The sequence below is a fragment of the Setaria italica genome, chromosome VII (assembly GCF_000263155.2).
Source record: "Setaria italica strain Yugu1 chromosome VII, Setaria_italica_v2.0, whole genome shotgun sequence".
In the NCBI taxonomy this organism is placed as follows: domain Eukaryota; kingdom Viridiplantae; phylum Streptophyta; class Magnoliopsida; order Poales; family Poaceae; genus Setaria; species Setaria italica.
The window spans coordinates 35,371,419-35,392,508 of NC_028456.1; the positions used below are offsets into that span (position 1 = coordinate 35,371,419).

General features: G+C 48.5%; 2 protein-coding genes and 1 long non-coding RNA gene across 4 annotated transcripts; 1 reads left to right on the plus strand and 2 right to left on the minus strand.

The window, feature by feature from the left end:
- Positions 1 to 3,253: 3,253 nt before the first annotated feature.
- Positions 3,254 to 5,050, minus strand: LOC101777527 (cytochrome P450 94C1). The gene has a single exon (XM_004977504.3). It carries the CDS (start codon positions 4,974 to 4,976, stop codon positions 3,465 to 3,467), a length of 1,512 nt encoding a protein of 503 aa, XP_004977561.1. The 5' UTR covers positions 4,977 to 5,050; the 3' UTR covers positions 3,254 to 3,464.
- An 11,187-nt stretch (positions 5,051 to 16,237) lies between these two features.
- LOC111257927 lies at positions 16,238 to 17,660 on the plus strand. The gene is made up of 2 exons (XR_002678584.1): positions 16,238 to 16,988; positions 17,428 to 17,660. It is a non-coding gene; the product is annotated as an uncharacterized LOC111257927 (long non-coding RNA).
- Positions 17,570 to 20,614, minus strand: LOC101777940 (purple acid phosphatase 22). Of its 2 annotated transcripts, XM_004977505.3 has the most exons (7): positions 20,474 to 20,614; positions 20,277 to 20,358; positions 19,910 to 20,174; positions 19,130 to 19,421; positions 18,336 to 18,910; positions 18,177 to 18,265; positions 17,570 to 18,084 (listed from the first exon to the last, which is right to left on the minus strand). In XM_004977505.3, exons 1-7 carry the CDS (start codon positions 20,583 to 20,585, stop codon positions 17,862 to 17,864), a joined length of 1,638 nt encoding a protein of 545 aa, XP_004977562.1. In that variant the 5' UTR covers positions 20,586 to 20,614; the 3' UTR covers positions 17,570 to 17,861. The 2 variants fall into 2 exon arrangements, with proteins under 2 accessions (XP_004977562.1, XP_004977563.1); XM_004977506.2 differs by having other exon boundaries at positions 19,910 to 20,358; positions 20,474 to 20,562.
- Positions 20,615 to 21,090: the final 476 nt, after the last annotated feature.

Consider the following 21,090-nt stretch of genomic DNA (forward strand, 5'->3'; position numbering starts at 1 on the left):
TTTTCAGTTAAATCAGCATATTAGCTTGCTGTGCAACTGAGGGATAATAGTACAGGACAAGATGCATCAATCGTCGAGGAATGAAGCAAGTGATGTGGGTCAGTTTAATTGGTTTGAAATATGGCAACTAAAAATCCCCAACAAAGTTAAGATGTTTATGTGGAGGTTAGCTCATAATAGCCTACCAGTGAGGAGAAATGTGGCTAGGCGAGGTGTGAAGCTAGACACAATATGCCCGATCTGTAAAAGGCTTGATGAGGATTGTGGGCATATTTTCTTCAAGTGTAAGTATGTTAAGCAATGTTGGCGCTCTATGGATATGGAAGATGTAAGAATTGATCTGAGGAAGAGTCAGTCGGGGAAGGAAACTATTAAAAAAATATGGGAGCTAGAGAAGAGTAAACAATTGAAGGTCACTGTGTTCCTGTGGAGTTGCCTAGAGGTGATGTTTAATGCAGTTGTGCTTTTCAAAAAAAAAAGTCCGTGTCAAGGCATGTAGCGATTCATCTCACAAAAAAAGACATGTAGCGATTGCAATGCAAACATGTTGCATTTGTGCAGGACGAAATTGTAATTTCCGGTATGCTACTCCATTGCAAGTAAACTCCTGCTTGTCAATGTAATCCAAACTGCTATCTTAGACTGAAACTGCTTTACTTAGTCTCAATTACGGTTTCCACTTTGCTATGCATTTTTTTAACATGAAAAACTCCACGTCGTCGTTGTAAGCTTACAGTTCCCAATTATTATTTGCGCTGCTATGCTGCACGTGTTACAGGATCCAGAATTTCCATGGGCATCCTATTTTAACTTCTCTTGGTATTAATACATAGTTTTGTATCCTAACTGAAGACGAAGCTTTTATGCATGTGCTAATGCCATAGTGATAGTGATTCTAATATGTATAGCTGGCAACTTGGGCAAACAATACAAACATGAGTGTTAATGCCACAGTGATAGTGGGCTAGGTCAGCAGTGATGTTCTAGATGCTTGACTAATTACTTGCCGATCTGTAATAGAAAATAACAGCACCTATTCAGTCTGACTAAATCATTAGTGATGCTCTGTCACTTCAGTATCCTTATCCTTTTATCTTATGGACTCGGACATAATTGTCAGATAGTGAGAGAGAGATGAAGAATGAAGATCTATCCCCTTTGGCAACGAACAGGATTCAGATTCCTGACCTTGCCAGTTACTGTAGCTCGTCTGGCACGGGCGTACATTTTCAGTTGTCATCAGTCTGTAGCCTGCAGACTCTGCAATCACTTGCAGAGTAAACTACTTGAAAAACAATTTGTGCCCAGGAGGATGGTCAGGTTTCTGCAAATATACAATCTCACACTAGCAGGAACAAAAATACAAAATGCAAGAAAGTGATCCTGGATGCTTTGCTGTCAGAGAACTCCGATGGCATGCATTTGTTTTTGTTCATCGAATCATATGCAGGAGAAAAGGCGGACGGCACTGAGCTGAGAATCGAGATTATTTTTCTGAGCAACTCCACAAAGCTCATTCATGTGAGGTGTAGAGAGCTAAGAATCGAGAATTATTGGTGCCACCTTATACTTTGCAGTCAGAACACGTGTGGATAAACAAATGGCGCTACTACTTAACAATGCTAAGGTGACACGCACGTTTTGCAGGTCACGTCTGATAACAACACCCATTCTATCCAGTAAGGATAAAAGGAGGCATGTGAGAGTGAGGCTGTAGGAATGGACAATGGATGGAAAGAGCGAAACAAATCTCACCGACCGGGAGTGCGTTTCAACTTTGTAACCATTCAAAGTTTGAAAAGCTAGCTCCATTGATTGCCTCAGATAGTTGTGAACAAGTAGCCAACATGCGAAACCTCAGTCCCCCAACTTCATCACTAAAGGAGGAGCTTGTATCTCACATTTTTTCCTCAAATGACTGGACACAAATTGTGAGAAGATTCAGCAACTAGCCAATGTAATGCTATAGAAGTTACACATGTCATGGGCGTGTGTGTCGTTATCGTTGGGCACCTTTTGTAACAGCTGGTTGTTTTCTTGTGTATTTCCGTCTACAATATGGCCCCTAATATCTCCTCAAGTTTCAATCCATTCTGGCAATATGATGGTGATTTCATTCCGCAGGTTGCAAAGCAAGCTGTCGACTGGGCACCAACTAGGATCCGGTATGCTAATATTTTTTGACATGCTGAATCAGTTGCGTTTCCCAGATCCCATCTATGACTAATTGTGTCGGAAAAAAGTACACAATCAATAATTGAGGTATTAGGTTTGCGTAGATGATTCATGGTCAATGACGCAGGCGCACTGACATTGAACTGACCATTAAACTATGAACAGAATGATATCGGCTACTATTTTTCAAGCCATCTTGTTTGAAATATGGAAGCTGGAAAAGGGTTTATAAGATTCAAAGAAAAAAGACACTGGCAAATGACGCTGGAGAAAAACAGGGCAACCGAAAACAGAGACTTTCATGTTGATAGCATATTCCCTCAGCCATTTTAGGAATTTGGTGTCAATTTCTGCAGCATGTTTAAGGTATTTGCTTTGCTAGTCTAATACAGTAACAGAGTAAAAACTGAGTTCTTATTCTAACATATGACTACTCTTCAACTCGACAATAAGGAGAAGAAGATGTCAAAGTCCACTTCACATCTACTAAAATTTCAGCAGCATCTGAAGAACGTTACATTTACTGACTACTGAGGGAGACGAGACAAATGCAGGAACCCTTCGTTTTCACAACATCATCTCTTCACCTGCCAGCACGAGCACTGTTCGTAAATACCGTCTGTATTTCCTTCTAAAGGCAATCACCTGCCATTTCTCTGAAGATAGATCTGTATCAGTATACAGAAAGAGGCAGTCAACATCAGTCACTGCAGGTTCGCAGTTGCTTCTTGTGTGCAAACCGAAACTGCCCTGTGGATCCTACATGGATCTGTCAATGAAATTACGAGATGCCGCAAATTGAAAGAACATAGGGACCATTTTGCTGCTGTATATGTACAGTTTCCTGGTTATGCAATCAATCTGCTGAGGCAATTGTGGCTATGGCACTGATTTCTCGTCAGGAATTCAGGATGGTCTGAAACTCTGAATCTACTACACCTAGGATATTGAAACGTTGAAACCGAGGTCCAGAAAGAAAAGGGAACTGAATCACGGAATGGAATATGCAAGGTTCATATGCAACATCCTGAAGATGATAAGAACTGTTAGCTAACAGGCCAGTGGACTCACCAAGCAGTAGTGATAACGGTATGGATTTCACAGTTAGTTCTGTTTCAGCGTCAGAAAAGGAACAAATGGATCGTGGATGGAACTTCTGAATGGAACTTTCGATTCAACTTGCGATCTCATTCGGTCATCCCCTCTTCTTCTTCTAATTAGTCTATGTACATTTCATCGCCTTTTTCGATCTGCTATCTAATTTTTTTAAAAAAAACAACCAAGAATCTCTACTTTCTAGCTCTCCTAATCCTCACTGGGAGCCCACCACTGATGGACGCGGTGAGCCCAGACACGAACTTTGGCGCGCAGGCTCCGCTGCCACTCTCCCCGACCACCTCGACGTCGAACGCCCTCACCACCGCCACGGAGACCGCCTTCATCTCGGTGATGGCGAGCTCCTTGCCGAGGCATACGCGGAGGCCCGCCTGGAACACCGGGTACTTGTACAGGCTCTCCGGCACGAAGGACCCGCCGGCGCCGGTGAGCCACCGGTCCGGGCGGAACTCGCCGTGGTCGGCTCCCCAGATGCGCGGCATGCGGCCCATGGCGTAGGGGTGGTACATGACGCGCGCGCCGCCGGACACGTAGGTGCCGTCGGGGAGCACGTCGGCGGCGGCGCAGAACTTGGAGTCGAACTGCACGGGCGGGAACAGGCGCATGTTCTCGTAGAGCACCGCGTGGGTGTAGTGCAGGCCCTTGAGGTGCTCGTAGGTGACCGGCGTCGAGTCGTCGCCGGCCTCCGCGCGCATGGCCGCCGCCACGTCGGGGTTCTTGGACAGGAGCATGAAGAGCATGGTGAGCGCGGAGGACACCGTGTCGCGCCCGGCGAGGAGGAAGCTGACCACGATGTCGCGGAGGTACTTGTCGTCGACGGCGTGCGCGTCGCCGGCGGAGGCCATGAACCGGGACAGGAGGTCGTGGCTGTTGGCGAAGCCAAGCTTCCGGCGCTCCCGGATCATCGCCGCCGCCAGCTCGTCGACGAGCTTGATGGCCTTCTTGAGCTCCCTCTCGGACCCGATGTTGAGCAGGCGCTTCATCCTCCACAGCAGCGGCGACGCCGCCGCGCCGCGCATGGCGCAAAGCCGCGTCGCTGTGTCGAACGCGTCAGCCAGCTTGGACATGGGCATTTCGCGCTCGAGGCAGCCCGGGTCGAGGCCGAAGGAGATCTTGCAGATGGTGTCGAAGGCGAAGCGCCGGAACACGTCCTGGAGGTCGACGACGGCGCCCCTGTCGGCGGCGTCAGCGAGGACCGGCATGAGGCGGGCCTCCACCTCCTGGGCGATGATCTTGTAGGCGTAGGAGCGGACGGCGACGCTGCCGAGCTCGAGGCTGGCCATCTTGCGCTGGTGGCGCCAGGCGTCGCCGTCGACGTTGAAGATGCCGCCGCCGAGGAGGTCGCCGAGGAGCGCGGCGAAGGTCTTGCCCTTGGGGAAGTTGTCGAAGTTGGTCTTGAGCATGTACTCGACGTTGGCCGGGTTGGCGGTGACAGTGCAGCCGAGGACGTGGACGTGGACGGTGCCGGTGGGCGACTCCCGGAGCAGGTGCGCGTACCAGTCGCCGAGGTTGGTGAAGTCCCTCGCCCACGACCCGGTGAGGTAGGCCCGGCAGACATGGCAGCTGCACCATGGCCACCGGCGCACGAGCAGGAGCACCACGGCCAGCGCCACCAAGCAGAGGGAGAAGGCTGAGAAGGCCATGCCCGCGCACTGCGCTGCCCATGGCAAGCCCGCGGCGTCCATGGCGCTTGTTTCTAGCTAGAATTAGCTAGTGGAACAGGAGGGGAGCAGGTCGGGGAGAAGGAGAGGAAAATGTGAGTTTGTGCGGCAGAAGACCCAGGAGGTTTTGTCTATATATAACGTGGGTGGACCGGAATTCAGCACATGCACCACGTGCGCTTTGGCTTAAACAAACGCGCGCCTTTTCCCTTTTCCGTGTACTACACACAGCTCATGTCCCCGTCATTCCGCAGCAGTTGATGACAGTTGGGTCCACATCGCCGACGAGGAAAGAGAGGAGCTTGCCAGCCAAGAGGCCAAGAGTGAAAAGTTATTTTTTTTTTAATGAACGGCCGCATGTGCTATTTATAAATTGATGTCTTTTTTGAAATAAAATAAATTGATGTCTCAGAAAAGGCATTAAGAGTACTATTTGAAATATAGGAGATTAAAACTTTCAACCATATTATGGGTTTTGATGAAAATATTAATTCGAACCGCGTGTGGGCAGTGTATGCATCCGATGGTGAGGAGAAGTAGCTCGGTTGTTTTCTCTGTTTTTTTCTATCAAGTTGGAATTTACTGAGATGAAATATATTCTGAGTTTTTTCTAACTTTTGAATTGGAATTTTAATTTTTTTTTAAGACTTTAAACTTTTGAGATACAATTTGTAGTATATGAAACTTTTTAAGTTGAAAGTTTGGGGAATTGAAACCTTTTGTTAAGGTGATGGAAGGCGGATAAATTCTAATCGGGGAAGAGGAGCCAGTTGCATTAAATGCCCTGCAGTTGTCTTTCTTCTTGATTCAACTACCAAACTTTAAAATGAAAGAATAAATAGCCATAAATATGAGCACACATGAGATAAACCCTGATGGATAAGTTTCACCAAAAGAATCTAACCAAGTGAGCAACTACTCGGTTCACAAATAAGGTAAGTGAGCTACTTGGGACTAGCCAGACATGCCTAAGTGGTGAAAGGGCCTCTAGCCAAGTGGTTAGAGTAACCTTTTTAAGCAGTGGTTAGAGTACCTGAGTAGTATCTAGCAGACCTGTGTTATTTGACTATATGTGAAGCAAGTTAAACGAGTCTGAAATAAAAAATAGATTGGAACTTCCCCTACCGACTTCAGTCAAAAAAAGATAGAGCTAACTGTCAAACTAGATTAAACGGTCCAGTCAATTAACCACCGGTTTTAACCTCTAGTTATTGGACCATTGCTTAAGCTAGAGGGTAGCATATGTCTAGCCTGTTTTTTTACCCATTTACAAGTATCAGTTCAGTTGGGGTAACATACAACACCTGCGGATTATTACTGTTGTTTTTACCCTATACAAGTGGCAGTTCAGTAGGGTACGGTACTTTGTCCATTTCGGCCATTTATTCATTTGTACTGTAGTTGACATATGCCGATGAATGGTGAGGCTTTATTGTCGGTGATGATGTGAATCTCTAAGACTTGATCCCCAGTGCAATCTCTCCAACACTTGATCCAACGAATGAAGCTCAAACGCATTGCTCATCCGTTCAAAGCCATGGATGCTTGTCGGCCTGTATCCACCACCTGCCTTCATTCTCGATCTGTACATATCCCATGCACAGAAATCGATCACGTGAAGAAATCCTTGGCGACGCTGAGATATTAGCATCAAAGTTATTATTGTTTAATTAATAAATGGATGCAATTAATATATAGACACAGCAGGATGGCACTGAAAGCTCAGCTCTTTTGCCGGTAATGGTTTGCACTACTACGACGTTAGCATCGTGTGTGTCAATGCGCGCGTGCTTGTACTGTGTGGAGTATTGCGACCGTGAGTTGCGAAAATGACTCGTAAGGTCGTGAGTCTCTCCTGGTCCACGCAACAAAAAGCTAGCTTAGATTACAATTCGCTTTAACTTTTCTAGATACATTATTTTTACTATGTATTTAGATACGAGTATATATTTAGGTGCATATCAAAAATTACATACTTAAAAAAAAAGTTAAAAAAGCTAAAATGAATGGTAATTTGAAATGTTGCTATGTATTTAAATATGAGCATATGTCTAGGTGCATATCAAAAGATATGTATCTAGAAAACTAAAATGAATAATAATCAGCAGCAGCATGTGTGTTTGAAATTTGAGTACAGCGGCCGTCGACTTGCTGATCTTTATCTTGCAGCTAAGCAACCTGGCTGTCCCATTCCCCATCAAGCCGACTAGCTAGCCTACAGCACGGCCGGGGTCCCTTTCCTCCGTCCGTCCCCCCTGCTATATACGACGACTATTTCAAGGCCCAATGCAAGCAAGTAACGGTAGCAGATTTTGATGCTGACGTGTCTACCTTCTCCTTCAAATGGATGGATGGACATGGACATATCCTCCCTCCCGGCTGCATATATGCGACGACGTTGGTACCGTGTGCGGGCCGCTGGTTCATCTTTTGGAAACTGACGTGTGTGGCGATGAGCAGCCGCACACTGCACAGAGGGTCACATGCGCGCTCTCTCTCTCTCTCACACACAGTAAATCCACGCACAGTCATCTGTACGTCGTCGGCCTGTCCAGCCAGACACATCACACATATCTGCACATGTGTTTTTGACAAAAAAAAAAGAGTGAAATTCCACAAGTGACTGGTTAATACTGGTGTAAGTACACCAAGTGGGTGAAAACACATTGAAACTAACATGGTGACACGTCGTGGATTCATGGCCAAGGAAAAAGAAAAATGGACAGCATTTATTTTTTTTTTAAACAAACTACGGCTGGAGAGCTGCCGATTATATAAATAAAGAAGATGAAGTTCAAACCGGACGTAAACAAGAAAAAAGAAAAATGACGCGGGCACCGACATGTTGAATTAGATCCTCAACGCATGCCGCACCACGTCCTCACACGCAACTCAACTCTACAACACATCGACTGGTTGGATTGGGACATCAACCATCGCCGATATCCACTCCTCACAGCTCCTCGGCGATAGAATCGAAGCCTTACCGCAGCCCATACCACCATACACACAGTCAAGAAGTCGCCGAAACCTTACAGCAAAACTTAATGTCAACGTAGAAGTGAGAAGCAGACAACACCGCACCGAGAAGGCCACCGCCATGTAGGACCTTCCGTCGTAGTGCCGCTGTAACATCACTCTCCACCTGCACATGGTGATAGCACCGAATCCGGACCTCTCACAGGCTACTTCGCAGTCGCCGCCACGATAACACAACGCGCGGGGGCCTCGCCACATCCGCCGTTAGACTTCTCTCTCTCGTCACCTCGAAGATACACCGCGCGCGGGGGCCTCGCCACGCCCGCTGCAGTACTCCACGTCACGGATCCGTTTCTTTTGTCGTTGTCAGAATGTTGAGTGATATTGCCCCGCTCCCTAAGATCTTCATTGATTAGCCAAGCCGTCGCAGTGTGTCGACCTCGCATCATTGCTTCACCCTTGTACATAGTCTTCTCCGCCGTGTCAGCAAGCCAGAGAAGTCGTTTGTGCCGTCTTCCGATGATGTACTGCACCGGATAGCCCAGCTAGGCCGAGCAACCCGCCGTGATCCGCTGCAAGCCTAGTCGTCCCACGCTGTCATTGCTGCAAGCGCCATCCTCTGACACAGTCCCACACCGCACTGATCGTTGCCAGGCAACATCAGCCGCCGCGGTCCGCTGCAAGCAGCCAAATCCAACAACCATGCAACAACCCCTGGCCGCCACCATAACTTCGAACACCTGCACATGGGCTCAGCAACACCCATTCAGCTCACCACGTGACGTAGTTGCCGCCCTCGGCTATGACCTCCTATGACAATGGCTTAGCAGTGCCATGAACCAAGTTGGGTCTCTAAAGATGATGCCTCCAAGGAGGATACGACGCCAATGGCGTTGCCATCGCTCGTCCAAGATCTGGACAGGGTTTTCACCCAAAGAACCCCATGCAGCAGAGTCGTAGCTCCAACATGACACCCCCAACGGGGAAGACGACATCCTAGGACGCCGCTGTCATGTCCACCAGCACGAGGGCCGGTGAGGGCTTTCGCCCGGAGCAATACAACCCTTCACTGCACGTACCTGGTTCGACACTCCTGGGCCACTGCTACGGCAACCCAGCCGAGGCGACGTAGCCGCCACGCCTCCAGTCACCATGCCGCCGTACCTCCACCTCCATTACTGTCGCCGCCCTCCAACGCTGCCCACGCGCAGCGCCCTCTACTGCACCTCCCTGCTGACGCCGTGCGGCCGCTTGCGTGCTCCTCCCGGCCATCGCAATCCTCACCACCACGCGGTCTCCCGGCCACGCAGCGCCCAGTCGCCTCCCTCTCCCGTCACTGCCTCCGAAACTCCTCGGCCGAGGAGAAAGGTGGCCCGACGACGTCCGCAGCACCACCTCGGTGCCACAAGCGCGCCTCTGCGCCCGGCGTCCATGCCATTTCCGCTATGCTCACACTATGTTGTACTCTCGTGTGTCTACTGCTAGTGCCTTACTTTTTCACTATCCTGGCCACTTGGTTATGTCATCTCATCATATGCTGGGTTAGTGAGATCATGGTCCTCTCTCTTGGATCTCCTTGTTCTCCTCTCAATGGTCCTTTCTTCTTTGTGGCTTCCTCCCCTTGATGGGGGTCGGAGGACGTCGTTAGGATCCCGGAAGCTCCTCCAAGATGCCATTGGTCACGTCTGTCGTCTGTTGTTTTCGACTCGGAGCCTAACAGTCACTGGTGGTGTGGAATCTTCAAAGTGTAGCCACTTGTGGTGCTCTCTTCAGGGATGCATTGCGCTTGAGCTTTGTTGAAGGAAGGAGTAGACAGGTGGGGATGCCCCCCGGTTGAAAAAAGAAAAAAAAATAGCCCCCGGCCAGAACAAGCCCTGTCGTCGTGGAACGGATCAAGATGCGGTCGTACTCTGCTAGCTACCGGTACATTGCAGTACACTGTGCTGTGCCGTGTCCAGTCCACTCCACCCCGGCCGCTAGCTGTCTGTAGCGCTAGCGCATGTGTTGGATGAATCCACATGTACAGTGTACCAGCAGGTGATGGATGGATCGGATGGCCGACGGCGATCTTGTCTTTCTCGCCGCCGACCGGCTCGATCAACACTCAGCAGCGCTGTCTCTTTCCGTCCCTGGCTCACAGCTCACTACTCCGTGGTGCCACTGCCACACCCACACGCCGTGGCTATGCTCACCAGCCTGCCGCCAGGGAGTCCAGAGGGCTCACTGCTCACTTTTCTTCGTATAGTACATGCATGTCCTGGATTCTTTGTCGTCATCTCCGGCCTCCTGCCGACTACTGCACGCGCCGGCGGAGTTTATCGTTGCTTCAATTCGCTATCCCAACGATCGACTTGGAGGCCGGCCAGCAAAACTTATGGAATGCTTCACGGCACCAGTCGTGCGTGCTTTCTGGAATCGGTGTTCGGATACTTATATGCTAAACTTTAACAATGTCATATCAAATATTCGGATGCTAACTAGGTGGACTATACATGAGCTAATTATAAAACTAATTGCAGAACCGATGTGCTAATTTGCGAGATGAATCTATTAAACCTATTAATTCATCATTAGCAAATATTTTAATACTTCTAATTAGTCTCCGAACATCCGATGTGACAGGTGTTAAACTTTAGCAAAGTATCCAAACGGCGGCTAAGACCATTATCTATCACAGCATGTCGTATATATGCCCTCGACGACTAATTAGGCCAGCGTGATATATGTGACTCTGTTCTTTTTTCGAGCGAAGCCAGTGATGACACAGGCTAAGATGATCATGAAAGCACGTTTCGTTATTTTTTGTTGTTTGTCTTTTGTTTCTTTTCCCCCTCCGACGATGGCATCACCACTGCACCGACCAAATAAAAAACATGTCGTTGCCTGCAGGTTCGATCATGGGAGAGTTGTTGTAATAATCTATTTATGAATAAGGTTCAATAATAATGGTTTCTAGAACGCCCCGGCAACTCCACATCTATCGCTACGTGTCCTTTCTCGCCGACTAGGCAGCAGCAGCCAAGAATTTCAGCACGTTTCTTCGGGGACTGGACCAGCGGCGCCGACTCCAACCAGCGGCCTGGGGGTTTTGCTGGTTTGGGCCGGCCGGCACCATGCGTGCGTGCTTTCTGAAATGTGGTCGACGACGGTGGTGGCATCGTGCCGGCGACCATGGCAACGACACCTTGCGTTGCCATTGCCGGCCAACAAACAAAATGAAAAGGGACTTGTTGCGTGCTACAGCATTTCGCCACTTTCTTCTTCCTTTTGGAAATTGGAATCGTACTGTGTGTGTGTGTGTGTGTGTCTAATATGTTGACTCTTGTGATTATTGTTTTCGTTTGTTTGCATAAACAAAGGTCAAGCAACGCAAGGTCCCTCTAACAAAAAGCATTGACCACATTATTAGGTAAAGGAAAATGCCTTCCTCAATCATCAAGGCCAAAGCACACATAAACGCCTCACCGCACTAGAATACATGTCGTGCTTTGACTTGCTTATTATTAGGCAAGTAGTTTCCATCTCTTCACGAGTACGTATACTGATCTACTAGCTCACATGGGCCGTGGATACTGACTGACTGATGGGGAGGATTTTGAGATAGATGCAATGCAACATCGATCTCGGTACAGAGAATTCAGACTTATCCTATCCTATCCTATCCTATCATCGTGTTCCAAGGCATGCATTTTAATCTGGTCGATGATGGTCCAGCCCATTTTAACTAGCCCAGATTAATCGCCCCAACCACCTAGATGGCCACATTCTCTATCGGCCTGGATGCATGTAGCTGCGTGCCCTGGCAGAAACACATCCATTGCACTGCTGCCGATCTCGCCTTGTTTAGTTCACCCCTAACTCCTAACTTTGACACTATGCAAAAAGAAGATTCCCTGTCACGTCAAACTTGCGGTACATGCATGGAGTACTAAATGTAGACGAAATTAAAAACTAATTGCACAATTTTGTTGTACTTTGCGAGACGAATCTTTTGAGCCTAATTAGTCAATGTTTGGACAATAATTCACAAATACAAACGAAACGCTACAGTATGCTACAGTGCTGTAACAGTAATTTCGCGTCTCAAAACTTTGGCAACTACAAGGCCCTCGTCCGGATTCTTCTGGTTCCGTCACCATTAAACAACTTGTGACGGCCGCGGCTCATTGAAATGAGAGCCTACTGCTTCCTGCCGCCTTTTGCTTTCCAGTCGTCAGGCTACCTGAATTTTGAAGCGCAAATGCATGGACTCATATGCAGAGTAGTTGGACGGAGCGATAACTGATCAAATCACATGTGCACCAGCGCCCGCTTTGTTTCCGTTTCTTTTCCTCGGTTTCTCCGGCCACTTCCGCACTCTATGAAACAAAGCGCATTTTTCAGGCCATGTCTGAAACTCCGTCTCAACCCTGAATAAAACGGCAGCTACAGCTACAATGTCCTGCACTACTCTTGCTGCTGCGTGTGCATAATAACATACGAGGCTGCAAATGGTCGGGAAATCTCACTGCCTCAAATTAATTGAAAGCCCTGATCAACTTTCAAGTCGCTGCTTCTGAAAGAAGGCGTTTTTTAGCCTGAAAGAATTTCGAACACAAACTCTGAAAAGAGCTGCCTGCAAGTAGCCAACGAACCATCACCAAATCACAGAATCAAACCATCAATAGCAGAGGAGCTAGCGTCTCTTATATTTCCTCAAACGACTGGACACGAAAGGAGGGAAGCCTGAACAAGTTACCTAATATGCTTTCAATGGACGATATTATCTTCTGCAACTCCAATGCAAGAACACATGCACGCCATGCTGCAAAGTGCAGATGCACGTCACTCTCAGTGGACATCATCTCCTGCAGCAACCGCTTCCATCTCTGATTCATCAGTATTCTTATGGACTCTGTGGCCGATTCTTGCCGTGCTGGCGGTATAAAGATGACGATACTGTGCACGTTGAAGATCTCAAGAGCTGCCAATTGGCACTATCAGATTCAGATAGGATCAGACATGCGAGTGTTAATTATTGAGGTGCTGTCCCCCCACTGTGTCGCTCTAAATCCATCAGTGACCAATTGTGTCGGAGCATGCCATCATGCTCCTATAAAAGAAATCAGTAATGTAAGCATCAAGGTTAACGTATGTGATGACTGAGATATTACTATCAAATTAAGAGCAGGTCTCCTCAGCCGTGCTTTCCGGACTGCACCAGTTTTTAACTTGCTAATGCAAGCTATAGTTGAGGCGTTGAGCAATGCAACGTGTTGACTACTTATTGGCACAAGAAAGGTTGAAAATGTGAATGCGGACTTTTGGGAGGATACAACACAACACTGTATACCATACATGTTCAGATCAGGATGCCAGGTTTTCAGAACGATCAAATCCTCTGCTTTGCGTGAACAACAAAAAAAAAAGATGTCAACTAAATTCCTCATTTGATACACGGCTATTCTAGAACTAGATAACTAGAAGAACGTAGTAAAACCATGAAATTACTCCAGACAGATTCCAAGTTTAGCATCATATCTGACAAGGTAAGCATTATCAAGTGGCCAACCAGTGAACCAACCGAGTCATGGACAGCATCACTAGTAGAGGATTTAGCGCCTTTATTTTCTTTTCCTCAACTGACTGGACACAATTAAAGGAGGGAAGTCTGACCAATGCAAAGATGGACGCTTAAGTTGGCACACATGCCATACTGCAGAGTGCATATATGCATGCTGCTTTCAGTGGACGTCATTTTCCGCAGCAACTGCTCTGATCTCTTAATCTCTTATCAGTATTCTGTGGACTGTGCCAACATAACGTGGCCCCCAATTTCATCTTGCTTCTTGCCGATGCCGTGCTGGCAATCTATACCAAGATGAGATATTTGGCACGTTGACAATCTGACAAGGTGCCAATTGGTATTATCAGATAGGATCAGACACACAAGTGTGAATTATTGGCGTATGTGTGTCGCTCTGATTCCATCAGCAGCTATCGTGCCGGAGAAAGATGCCACACTACAAAAAGAATTAGCAATGCTATTAAACTGAGGACAAGCTATTAAACTAGCACAAATCTCCTCGGCCGTATTCTCCGACCACAGATCAGTTTATTGAGCAATGCGATGTGTTTACTACTAATTGGCACATGTAGACTTCATTGAGGATAGATCACTGCATATAGTATTATATCTGGAACTGGGAATGTTTTCTTTTTTCCCTTTGCGTACACAACTTCTAAAGAGAAATGAAATTTCCACCTTTTGGTTTACGACTATTCAACATCTAGATAAGGAGGAACACATAGTAAATTGATGAAATCACTTCACGTGAATTCCAAAAATCAACATCATCTGACAACGCACGCATTATCAAACACTGCCAAAATGTTACATGAGCTCCTGATGGATACAAAAGTGACTTTTACTATCACCAGGCATGCAACATGGCAACTGCAACCACAACTACACATGCTACCATCGACATGCACTGAACTTTTGGGTACTGTTGTGGAGCTAAATTTGTGTAATTGTGTGCAGAAACACTAGTGACGCACTGCAGGTTTTCAGCTGGCTTCTTCTGTATATATACACTAACCTGGATATCAGTTCTAGCAGATGGTACAAACAAAATTCCTTTTCGATTTCCATCTGGTTGGGTTAACTGTTTTCATTAGATTTTCGGAACTCGCTATTGAGGCCACTGAACCAGAAGAGGTGCTTGCTCTGCTTCCTCGTCAGGCTGGTCTGAAACATTTCGCCAAAAAAAAAAAGGCTGGTCTGAAACAGCAACCTCGGAGCATTTGCCCCCTGCTTCCTGGATTAAGCGTCCAAGCAAAGCACAAGGGGATTGCCTGTAAGGTATTTTGCATTAGAGGAACTCTATGTTCAGATATCATGTTGTAAAACCATGTGTACACTTGACTCTGATTTTCGGGCATTTGTTTCCTCGAGCTAAAGTTTAGTTCGTGTCATATCGAATATTCGGAGGCTAATTAGGAGGACTAAATATGAGTTAATTATAAAACTAATTGCACAGATGGAGACTAAACAGCGAGACGAATCTATTAAGCCTAATTAATCCATCATTAGCAAATAGTTACTGTAGCAGCACATTGTCAAATCATGGATTAATTAGGCTTAATAGATTCGTCTCGCCGTTTAGCCTCCATCCGTGCAATGGGTTTTCTATATAGTCTATATTTAACACTCCTAATTAGTATTTAAACATTCGATGTGACGGGGGCTAAAGTTTAGCCATTGAAACCAAACACTCCCTAAATCCTCTGCAACTGAAGGGGGCTTCGGGTGAAATGAAGTAAGCTGAAAGACAGGTATGCAAAAGGATAAGACCGGAATACACTCAATATTTATTAGCTTTACAAAAATAAAGCTAATAAATATACACATCATGTGAAAATCGATATAAACACCTATTTATTGATATCCATACGGGAATTGGCCAATTCAACCAGAGCTGTGGAGAGACTATCTCAATCACACTGTTATCCTCCAAATTATACATTTGAGGACCAATGGTGATCATCCTTGGATGATGAGTGATTGATAACGTTGTGTTGGTTTGATGTTGCTCTTGGCTTGTGATGTGCAGGTGTAGGATGTGACGTGGCGGTCGACGGCGTGCGGGGAAGGTCAAGCTAAAGGTTCATGCCGATGGACCAAGGGCGGTGAAGGATGAACGCGAGTAGGCTTGGACCGATGGACCTGAGGAGTCTGGGCGAAGTCACGGGCGGTCCACATGGTGCACGGAATGGCGAGAGGGCATGACAGGATGGAGACGGCGTCGGTCGAGTCAAGCGGGAGGCTTGACGGAGGCCGGACACGCGTCGACATCGTGGAGGTCGCATGGCGGCCAAGCAAAGATGGACGGTTTGGGTGGTTTGGGCCTCAAAACCACCGCGCAGGCAGGTTTCCTGGTTTGGGCCTCAAAACCGGGGGTGAGCCCGGTGCGGCCGGAGCTTCGAGAAGGAGGGTACGTGGCGTCATCGCGAAGCTTGCGTCGAGGCGAAGCAAAGTCGTGAAGGCGGCGTGTCCGTCCAATGCGCGGATAAAAACTTGGACCAAAATGCCCCTGCGTGGGTAGTTATCTTAGTTGTAGCTGTAGGGGTAGTATAGTCTTTCGTCCTGAACTATAAATAGGGATGGGGGCTGGTTATTTCAGCACCTCTTAGCTTAGGAACTCATTATCTATTTGTTTAGAGGCTAGTCATGTGCTTAAAGTGAGAGGAGAGAGGGAGATTAGAGAGTGATTACTCTTTTCTCTTGATTTCTTCATCTTTAGTGGGTGGATGAAGTGAGGAGGCTAGTCCTCATCTTGTATAGAAGATGTTCTCGTGATTTAGCTTTGTTTGTTGTCTCGAATCGTGCTAAATCTTTGATTCCCGAGCGTTTTTCTTTTTCCCTATTTTCGAAGCTATTTTTAGGAAATTTTCGTTCTTCGTGTTTGAGCCGAATCTCGTGGACTTGGTTGAAGGGAAATGATGCTAGGACCTTAGGGAGCATCTTTGATTCGTTCCCCTTCTAAATCTCTCACGGATCCGGCTTGGATTTCGAATTTCTTCCGAATCGTGTTCTTGAGTTAGGGTTTCGATTTTCTCCAAGATTAATGATGTATACTTGAGTTTTTCAGGATTTGTTTCATGGATCTATTTGCCTTAGGCGTATTGCATCCTTGTCTCAAGTTTCGTCGCGTTTCACGGAGATTTGACGGAGGATTTCGGATTTGAAGTTGAACGTGTTCTTCCCTGTTCTCTGGTTGTTCTTGGTGTTCTTGCTCTGTTCGGTCGCAGGTCGTTGCGTGGAGGAGGCACGGGACGTGCACGTGAGCCAGACCGAAGCCAGCATCAGCTGCAGGGAGCAGTCCAGCTCGCGGCCCAGCTACGCACGCGGCCCAGGAGAATTCAACCGGCAGGCGGCCCAGGCAGTGGATCTGTTCCAGCTCAGGTGCGCCATCAAGCAGGCCCGCAGGCCAACAGCAAGCAGTGGGCAGTAGCAGCCCAGCTGGCCAAAGGGAGCAGCTCAGCCCAGCTGCACATCAGGCAACCCAGGAGCAGGTAATGCATCACGTTAGCAACAAGTGTGCGAGTGTAGCAGGCCAAGGCAGTGAAGGCACCGTGAGCTTTGTTCATTTATTTACAGCAGTTAATTAATCACTACTTGTTTAGCTACTGTCCATGATTTATCTTTTGCTAATCAAGTCTAGCTGTTAATTATTCTATTCTCTCATTTACTAATCACGCCTAGCTCTTTAGATTAATTTTTTTTCATGCTTAGTTGAGGGATTAGCTAGTAATGATCTTGGTTAATCGTGTTTTGAGCAAACTTGTTAGAGTCTTTTTATGTCTTGCTTCCGTTATGTCTTGAGCGTGTCAAATCGTTCCTAGGGTGAGCCTGTCACGAGTTGACTTGCGTCATCTCGACGATACAACACGCAGTGTGCTTTGGGGTTACGTTTGGAACATAGGCCTTGTTCTCATTAAGAATTTTTTTTAGGCTCCCATTCACCCCCCTCTGGTCGCCCTTTCGGTCCTTCAACATTCCAACATCTCGACGATAATATTGGCCATCATCATCCATCAGCGAATATTCATCATCATCATCGGTCAAATAAACATGGTTGGGCAGACAGCACGAATAGTTATGCCCAATGGACAAAGCATCATCCTTGAAGGTGTCAATATACAAAATATCTTGCTTGTCAAAGTCAACCTTGTTGAACATTTCAATATCAGTTGTGCGCGTTTCTACTGAATCTTGAATTGGGCAACTCGTGACCCTCCAAATTTGAAGCATATCGCCAGACGAGGTCCGAGCAATATACATGTTATGTGCTGGGCGATGTATCCTTGAAAATTACATGGCGTGTGGCACAAGAACCATCAATGGTGTAGCGATGCGATGAATCCCTTCTTCCTTGATGCTTCCTCCTACAGCTCATCTGTGTGACGACCGGCGGTGGTTGTTGCTAGGCTCGGTTTTGCAGCGGCCAGGCTCTCGAGCCAGACCTCGTCGCGGACGGTGGCGTACTCGTCGTCGTTGCGGTGCCACGTCCAGACGGCGCTCGTCTCGTTGACGATCCTCAGCCGGCCGTGCCCAAAACTCGCCTCCCGGAACACCGACAGGTGCGCCGACTTGTGGTCCTCGATGAACCTAATGAATTCAGTGCAAAATCAAGCATCAGAAATTCAGAATCATGCGTTCCAGATGCATCGATGGAGATGCTGGCAGTAGTCTCGTAGTACCTGAGAGCAAGGCCTTCCCTGTTGCCTCCGTCGCCAATGGTGATGTACATCGGGCCCCGGCTGTCGGCCTCATTGTCGTAGATCCTCGTCTGTTGATCATGGAACAACTTCACATACAAGCCAAATGTAGCAATCGATATTGAGCAGTGCAGCACTTACGAAGCGCTCGTAGGCATGGACGTGCCCAGCGAAGACGACGTCGACGCGGGCCTCGTAGAGCATCCGCTCCATGGCCAGCCGCATCCTCTCTCCCTCCCCCTGGTGCGCCTGGTTCGTGTTGTACCACGGCGCGTGGAGCAGGACCAGCAGCCACGGCGTGCGCCGCCGGTCGACGCGCGCCAGGTCGGCCTCCAGCCACCGGTGCTGCTCCGACCCCTCGCCGAACGCCGCGTAGGACCCCAGCATCACGACGTGCGCGGCGCCGCCCGCCGCGTCGAAGGAGTAGTAGAGGTTGGAGCGCGAGCCGCTCTCCTCGTGCGGCATCCGCCAACGCGCGTTGTAGGCGGCGAACGGCGCGAACTCCACGACGGGGAGGGTCTCCATCTCGTGGTTGCCCTCCGTCACCATCCACGGCCGCGCGCTCGCCAGCGGCTGCACCAAGCGCCCGAACGAGTCCCACAGCGGCTGCTGCGTGTCCGCGTACGAGAGGTCGCCGGGGAGCAGGAGCATGTCGTAGTCGCCGCCGCCGATGTGCGACAGCGTCGACGCCGTCCACCCCGTCTGACCGAGGTCACCTGCGTCGTTACATTACAAAATGTTACAATGCGACACGCATGTCCGTCACGTCTCGGCAGACACTCCCGGACGTTTCCAGTATACGTTTAATGAGTTTCCCATGTACTCGGCATGTAACATGGAACGACAAAGTTAATTCTTTTTTTTTTCTTGTTTCTGTGTCATGGATATGAATTGAGACGGAATTCAATTTGGAAGAGATGCAACGAACAACTGACCGATGACGACGAACTCGATGGGCAGAGTGGCCGGCGGAGTCCGGAAGCTGAACTCGTCGCCGGCCCTGCCGCACCGGTAGTAGTACGTCGTGACGGGCTCCAGCGGGCCGATGGTGACGTGGTGGATGGCGCCGGACTTGTAGAAGAAGTAGTGGTACGTGGTGTGGTTGCCCGTCGCCGACGCCGTGTACTTGCCCGGGGATGTCCCGTACTCCACCACGGACGGCGCGTTCCGGTCGTCGGTGACCCATGAGATACGCATGTGGTTCGGCCCTACAACTGAGATGTGTACCTGAAATAGAGACAAGGACTTGAATTGTTGTTGTACAAGCAATGCAATTTGACAGGTAGGTAGGGAGCTAGAAATCAAGTCACTTCAACTTAATTCATAGTACAGTTCTTGTTCAAGTTTGCATGACAACAAGAGCAAACAGGGATTAAGCAAGGCAGAAGAACAGTATCATTTGATATCCTCAAGTTCTGGATTCTGTTCTAGTATTTGGAAACGAGAGAAAATCTATAGCTGAAACATCAGGTTCAGTTGTTTTCAACTTTTAGTTCATATACGTACCCAATCAGCAGCAGCAGAAATGTCTGGCTATTAGTTTTCTTTCTCGGCGAGAAACCAAAAGGAATTTTTCAAGCATCAGAGAACCCTGAAGAATCTGTGTGGCTAAATTGAGTTCCGAGATTTCCCACCCAAAACTAGTGCCAGGTGAAACAAACAGAGTGCCAAAATTCTTGCAAACTAAAAATCAAATGCAAATTTGAAGCACGCACCTGCTGAGGATGGGACGCCGGCTTGTCGTGCGCCATCAGCACGAGCGGGCTCGGCGGCGGCCGGACGTACTCATCGGCGTGGGCGCAGAAGAACATCAGCGACGTGAGGCCCTGCACGAGCATCCTCCACGAGTGCGCCATGGCCCCGACCAGCAGGTCGCCGCAGAAGGTGCCCGTGCAGCTCCGCCCGAGCGCTGCCTGGTTCATGTACCGGAGGCACGGCGCGTTCACCAGCGAGAAGGCGACCTTGGCGACGGCGAGGAGGCTTTTAACCGGGGCGGCCACCGCGACGAGGTACAGGACGCGGATCAGCGCGGCGGCCACGCGGGCTATCTTGCACATGAGCAGAATGTTACGTGCGGCTTACGCGTGTCGTCGCGACGGAACGAGCTCGCCGCCGTCCCCGTCGCCATCGCCATCGCCCAGCCTGGCGTGAAGGACGAGGCCACCTGGTACGTGTGTAGAAGCACACATGATTGCGCGTCAACATATAGATTGCAAATGGATTGATAAGAGCAAGCTGCTTCGTCTTGGTGATGTTATTTTGCAGGCGGATGCGCGTACCTGACATGTGCCACGGGGAACGGCGGCTGCCGGAGGAGTTGCTGGAGATGATGAGGAGGCCGTGTGTGGCGGTGGGGAAGAAGGAAGGGGATAGGCAGGGTGAGGCCAACATTGCTGCAGTGCATACGTTTCAGCGTTGGCAGTTGGCAGCAAATTAATTATCTGCCTGGTACCTGAGAGTAACACGTCAGCAATGATGGCTTTGCCTGCCACGACATTATTCATTCCAATGCTAAAAATTTCCTATGTAATATGTATCCATCTGGAATAAAAAATTTCCGAATGATTTCATCAACTAGAAATGCACCCAGTTTCCAAATTGAAGAAAAGACCAGGAAGCAAAAAGGATGATGTTCTCAAAGCATCAATACAAATAACTAAGGCCTTGCCTAACTTTGGGGTGCTAAAATTACTGTAGCAACACTGTAGCGTTTCGCCCTGGGCAAGCATGCCGCATCGCGGCCCCTCTGCGCCAGGCCTTCACACCGTCTCAACCATCATTGTCCACTGCCCAAGGGCACCGTGGCTCGATAGTCTTGCCCCGCGTCGCCACTCCTTCCAGGGTGGGTCCACCTACCGAGCGCCATAGCTGGCCTCCCTGGTGTGCTGCTACCTCC

What these genes read in the sequence shown, in the direction of transcription:
- LOC101777527 (XM_004977504.3), bottom strand. Translation starts at nt 4,976, where the DNA reads ATGGACGCCGCGGGCTTGCCATGGGCAGCGCAGTGCGCGGGCATGGCC.
- LOC101777940 (XM_004977505.3), bottom strand. Translation starts at nt 20,585, where the DNA reads ATGTTGGCCTCACCCTGCCTATCCCCTTCCTTCTTCCCCACCGCCACA. An exon ending in CGGCGTCCCATCCTCAGCAG is followed by an intron (nt 19,422 to 19,909) that starts GTGCGTGCTTCA and finishes TCTCTATTTCAG; the next exon opens with GTACACATCTCAGTTGTAGG. An exon ending in TCCATGCCTACGAGCGCTTC is followed by an intron (nt 18,266 to 18,335) that starts GTAAGTGCTGCA and finishes CATGATCAACAG; the next exon opens with ACGAGGATCTACGACAATGA.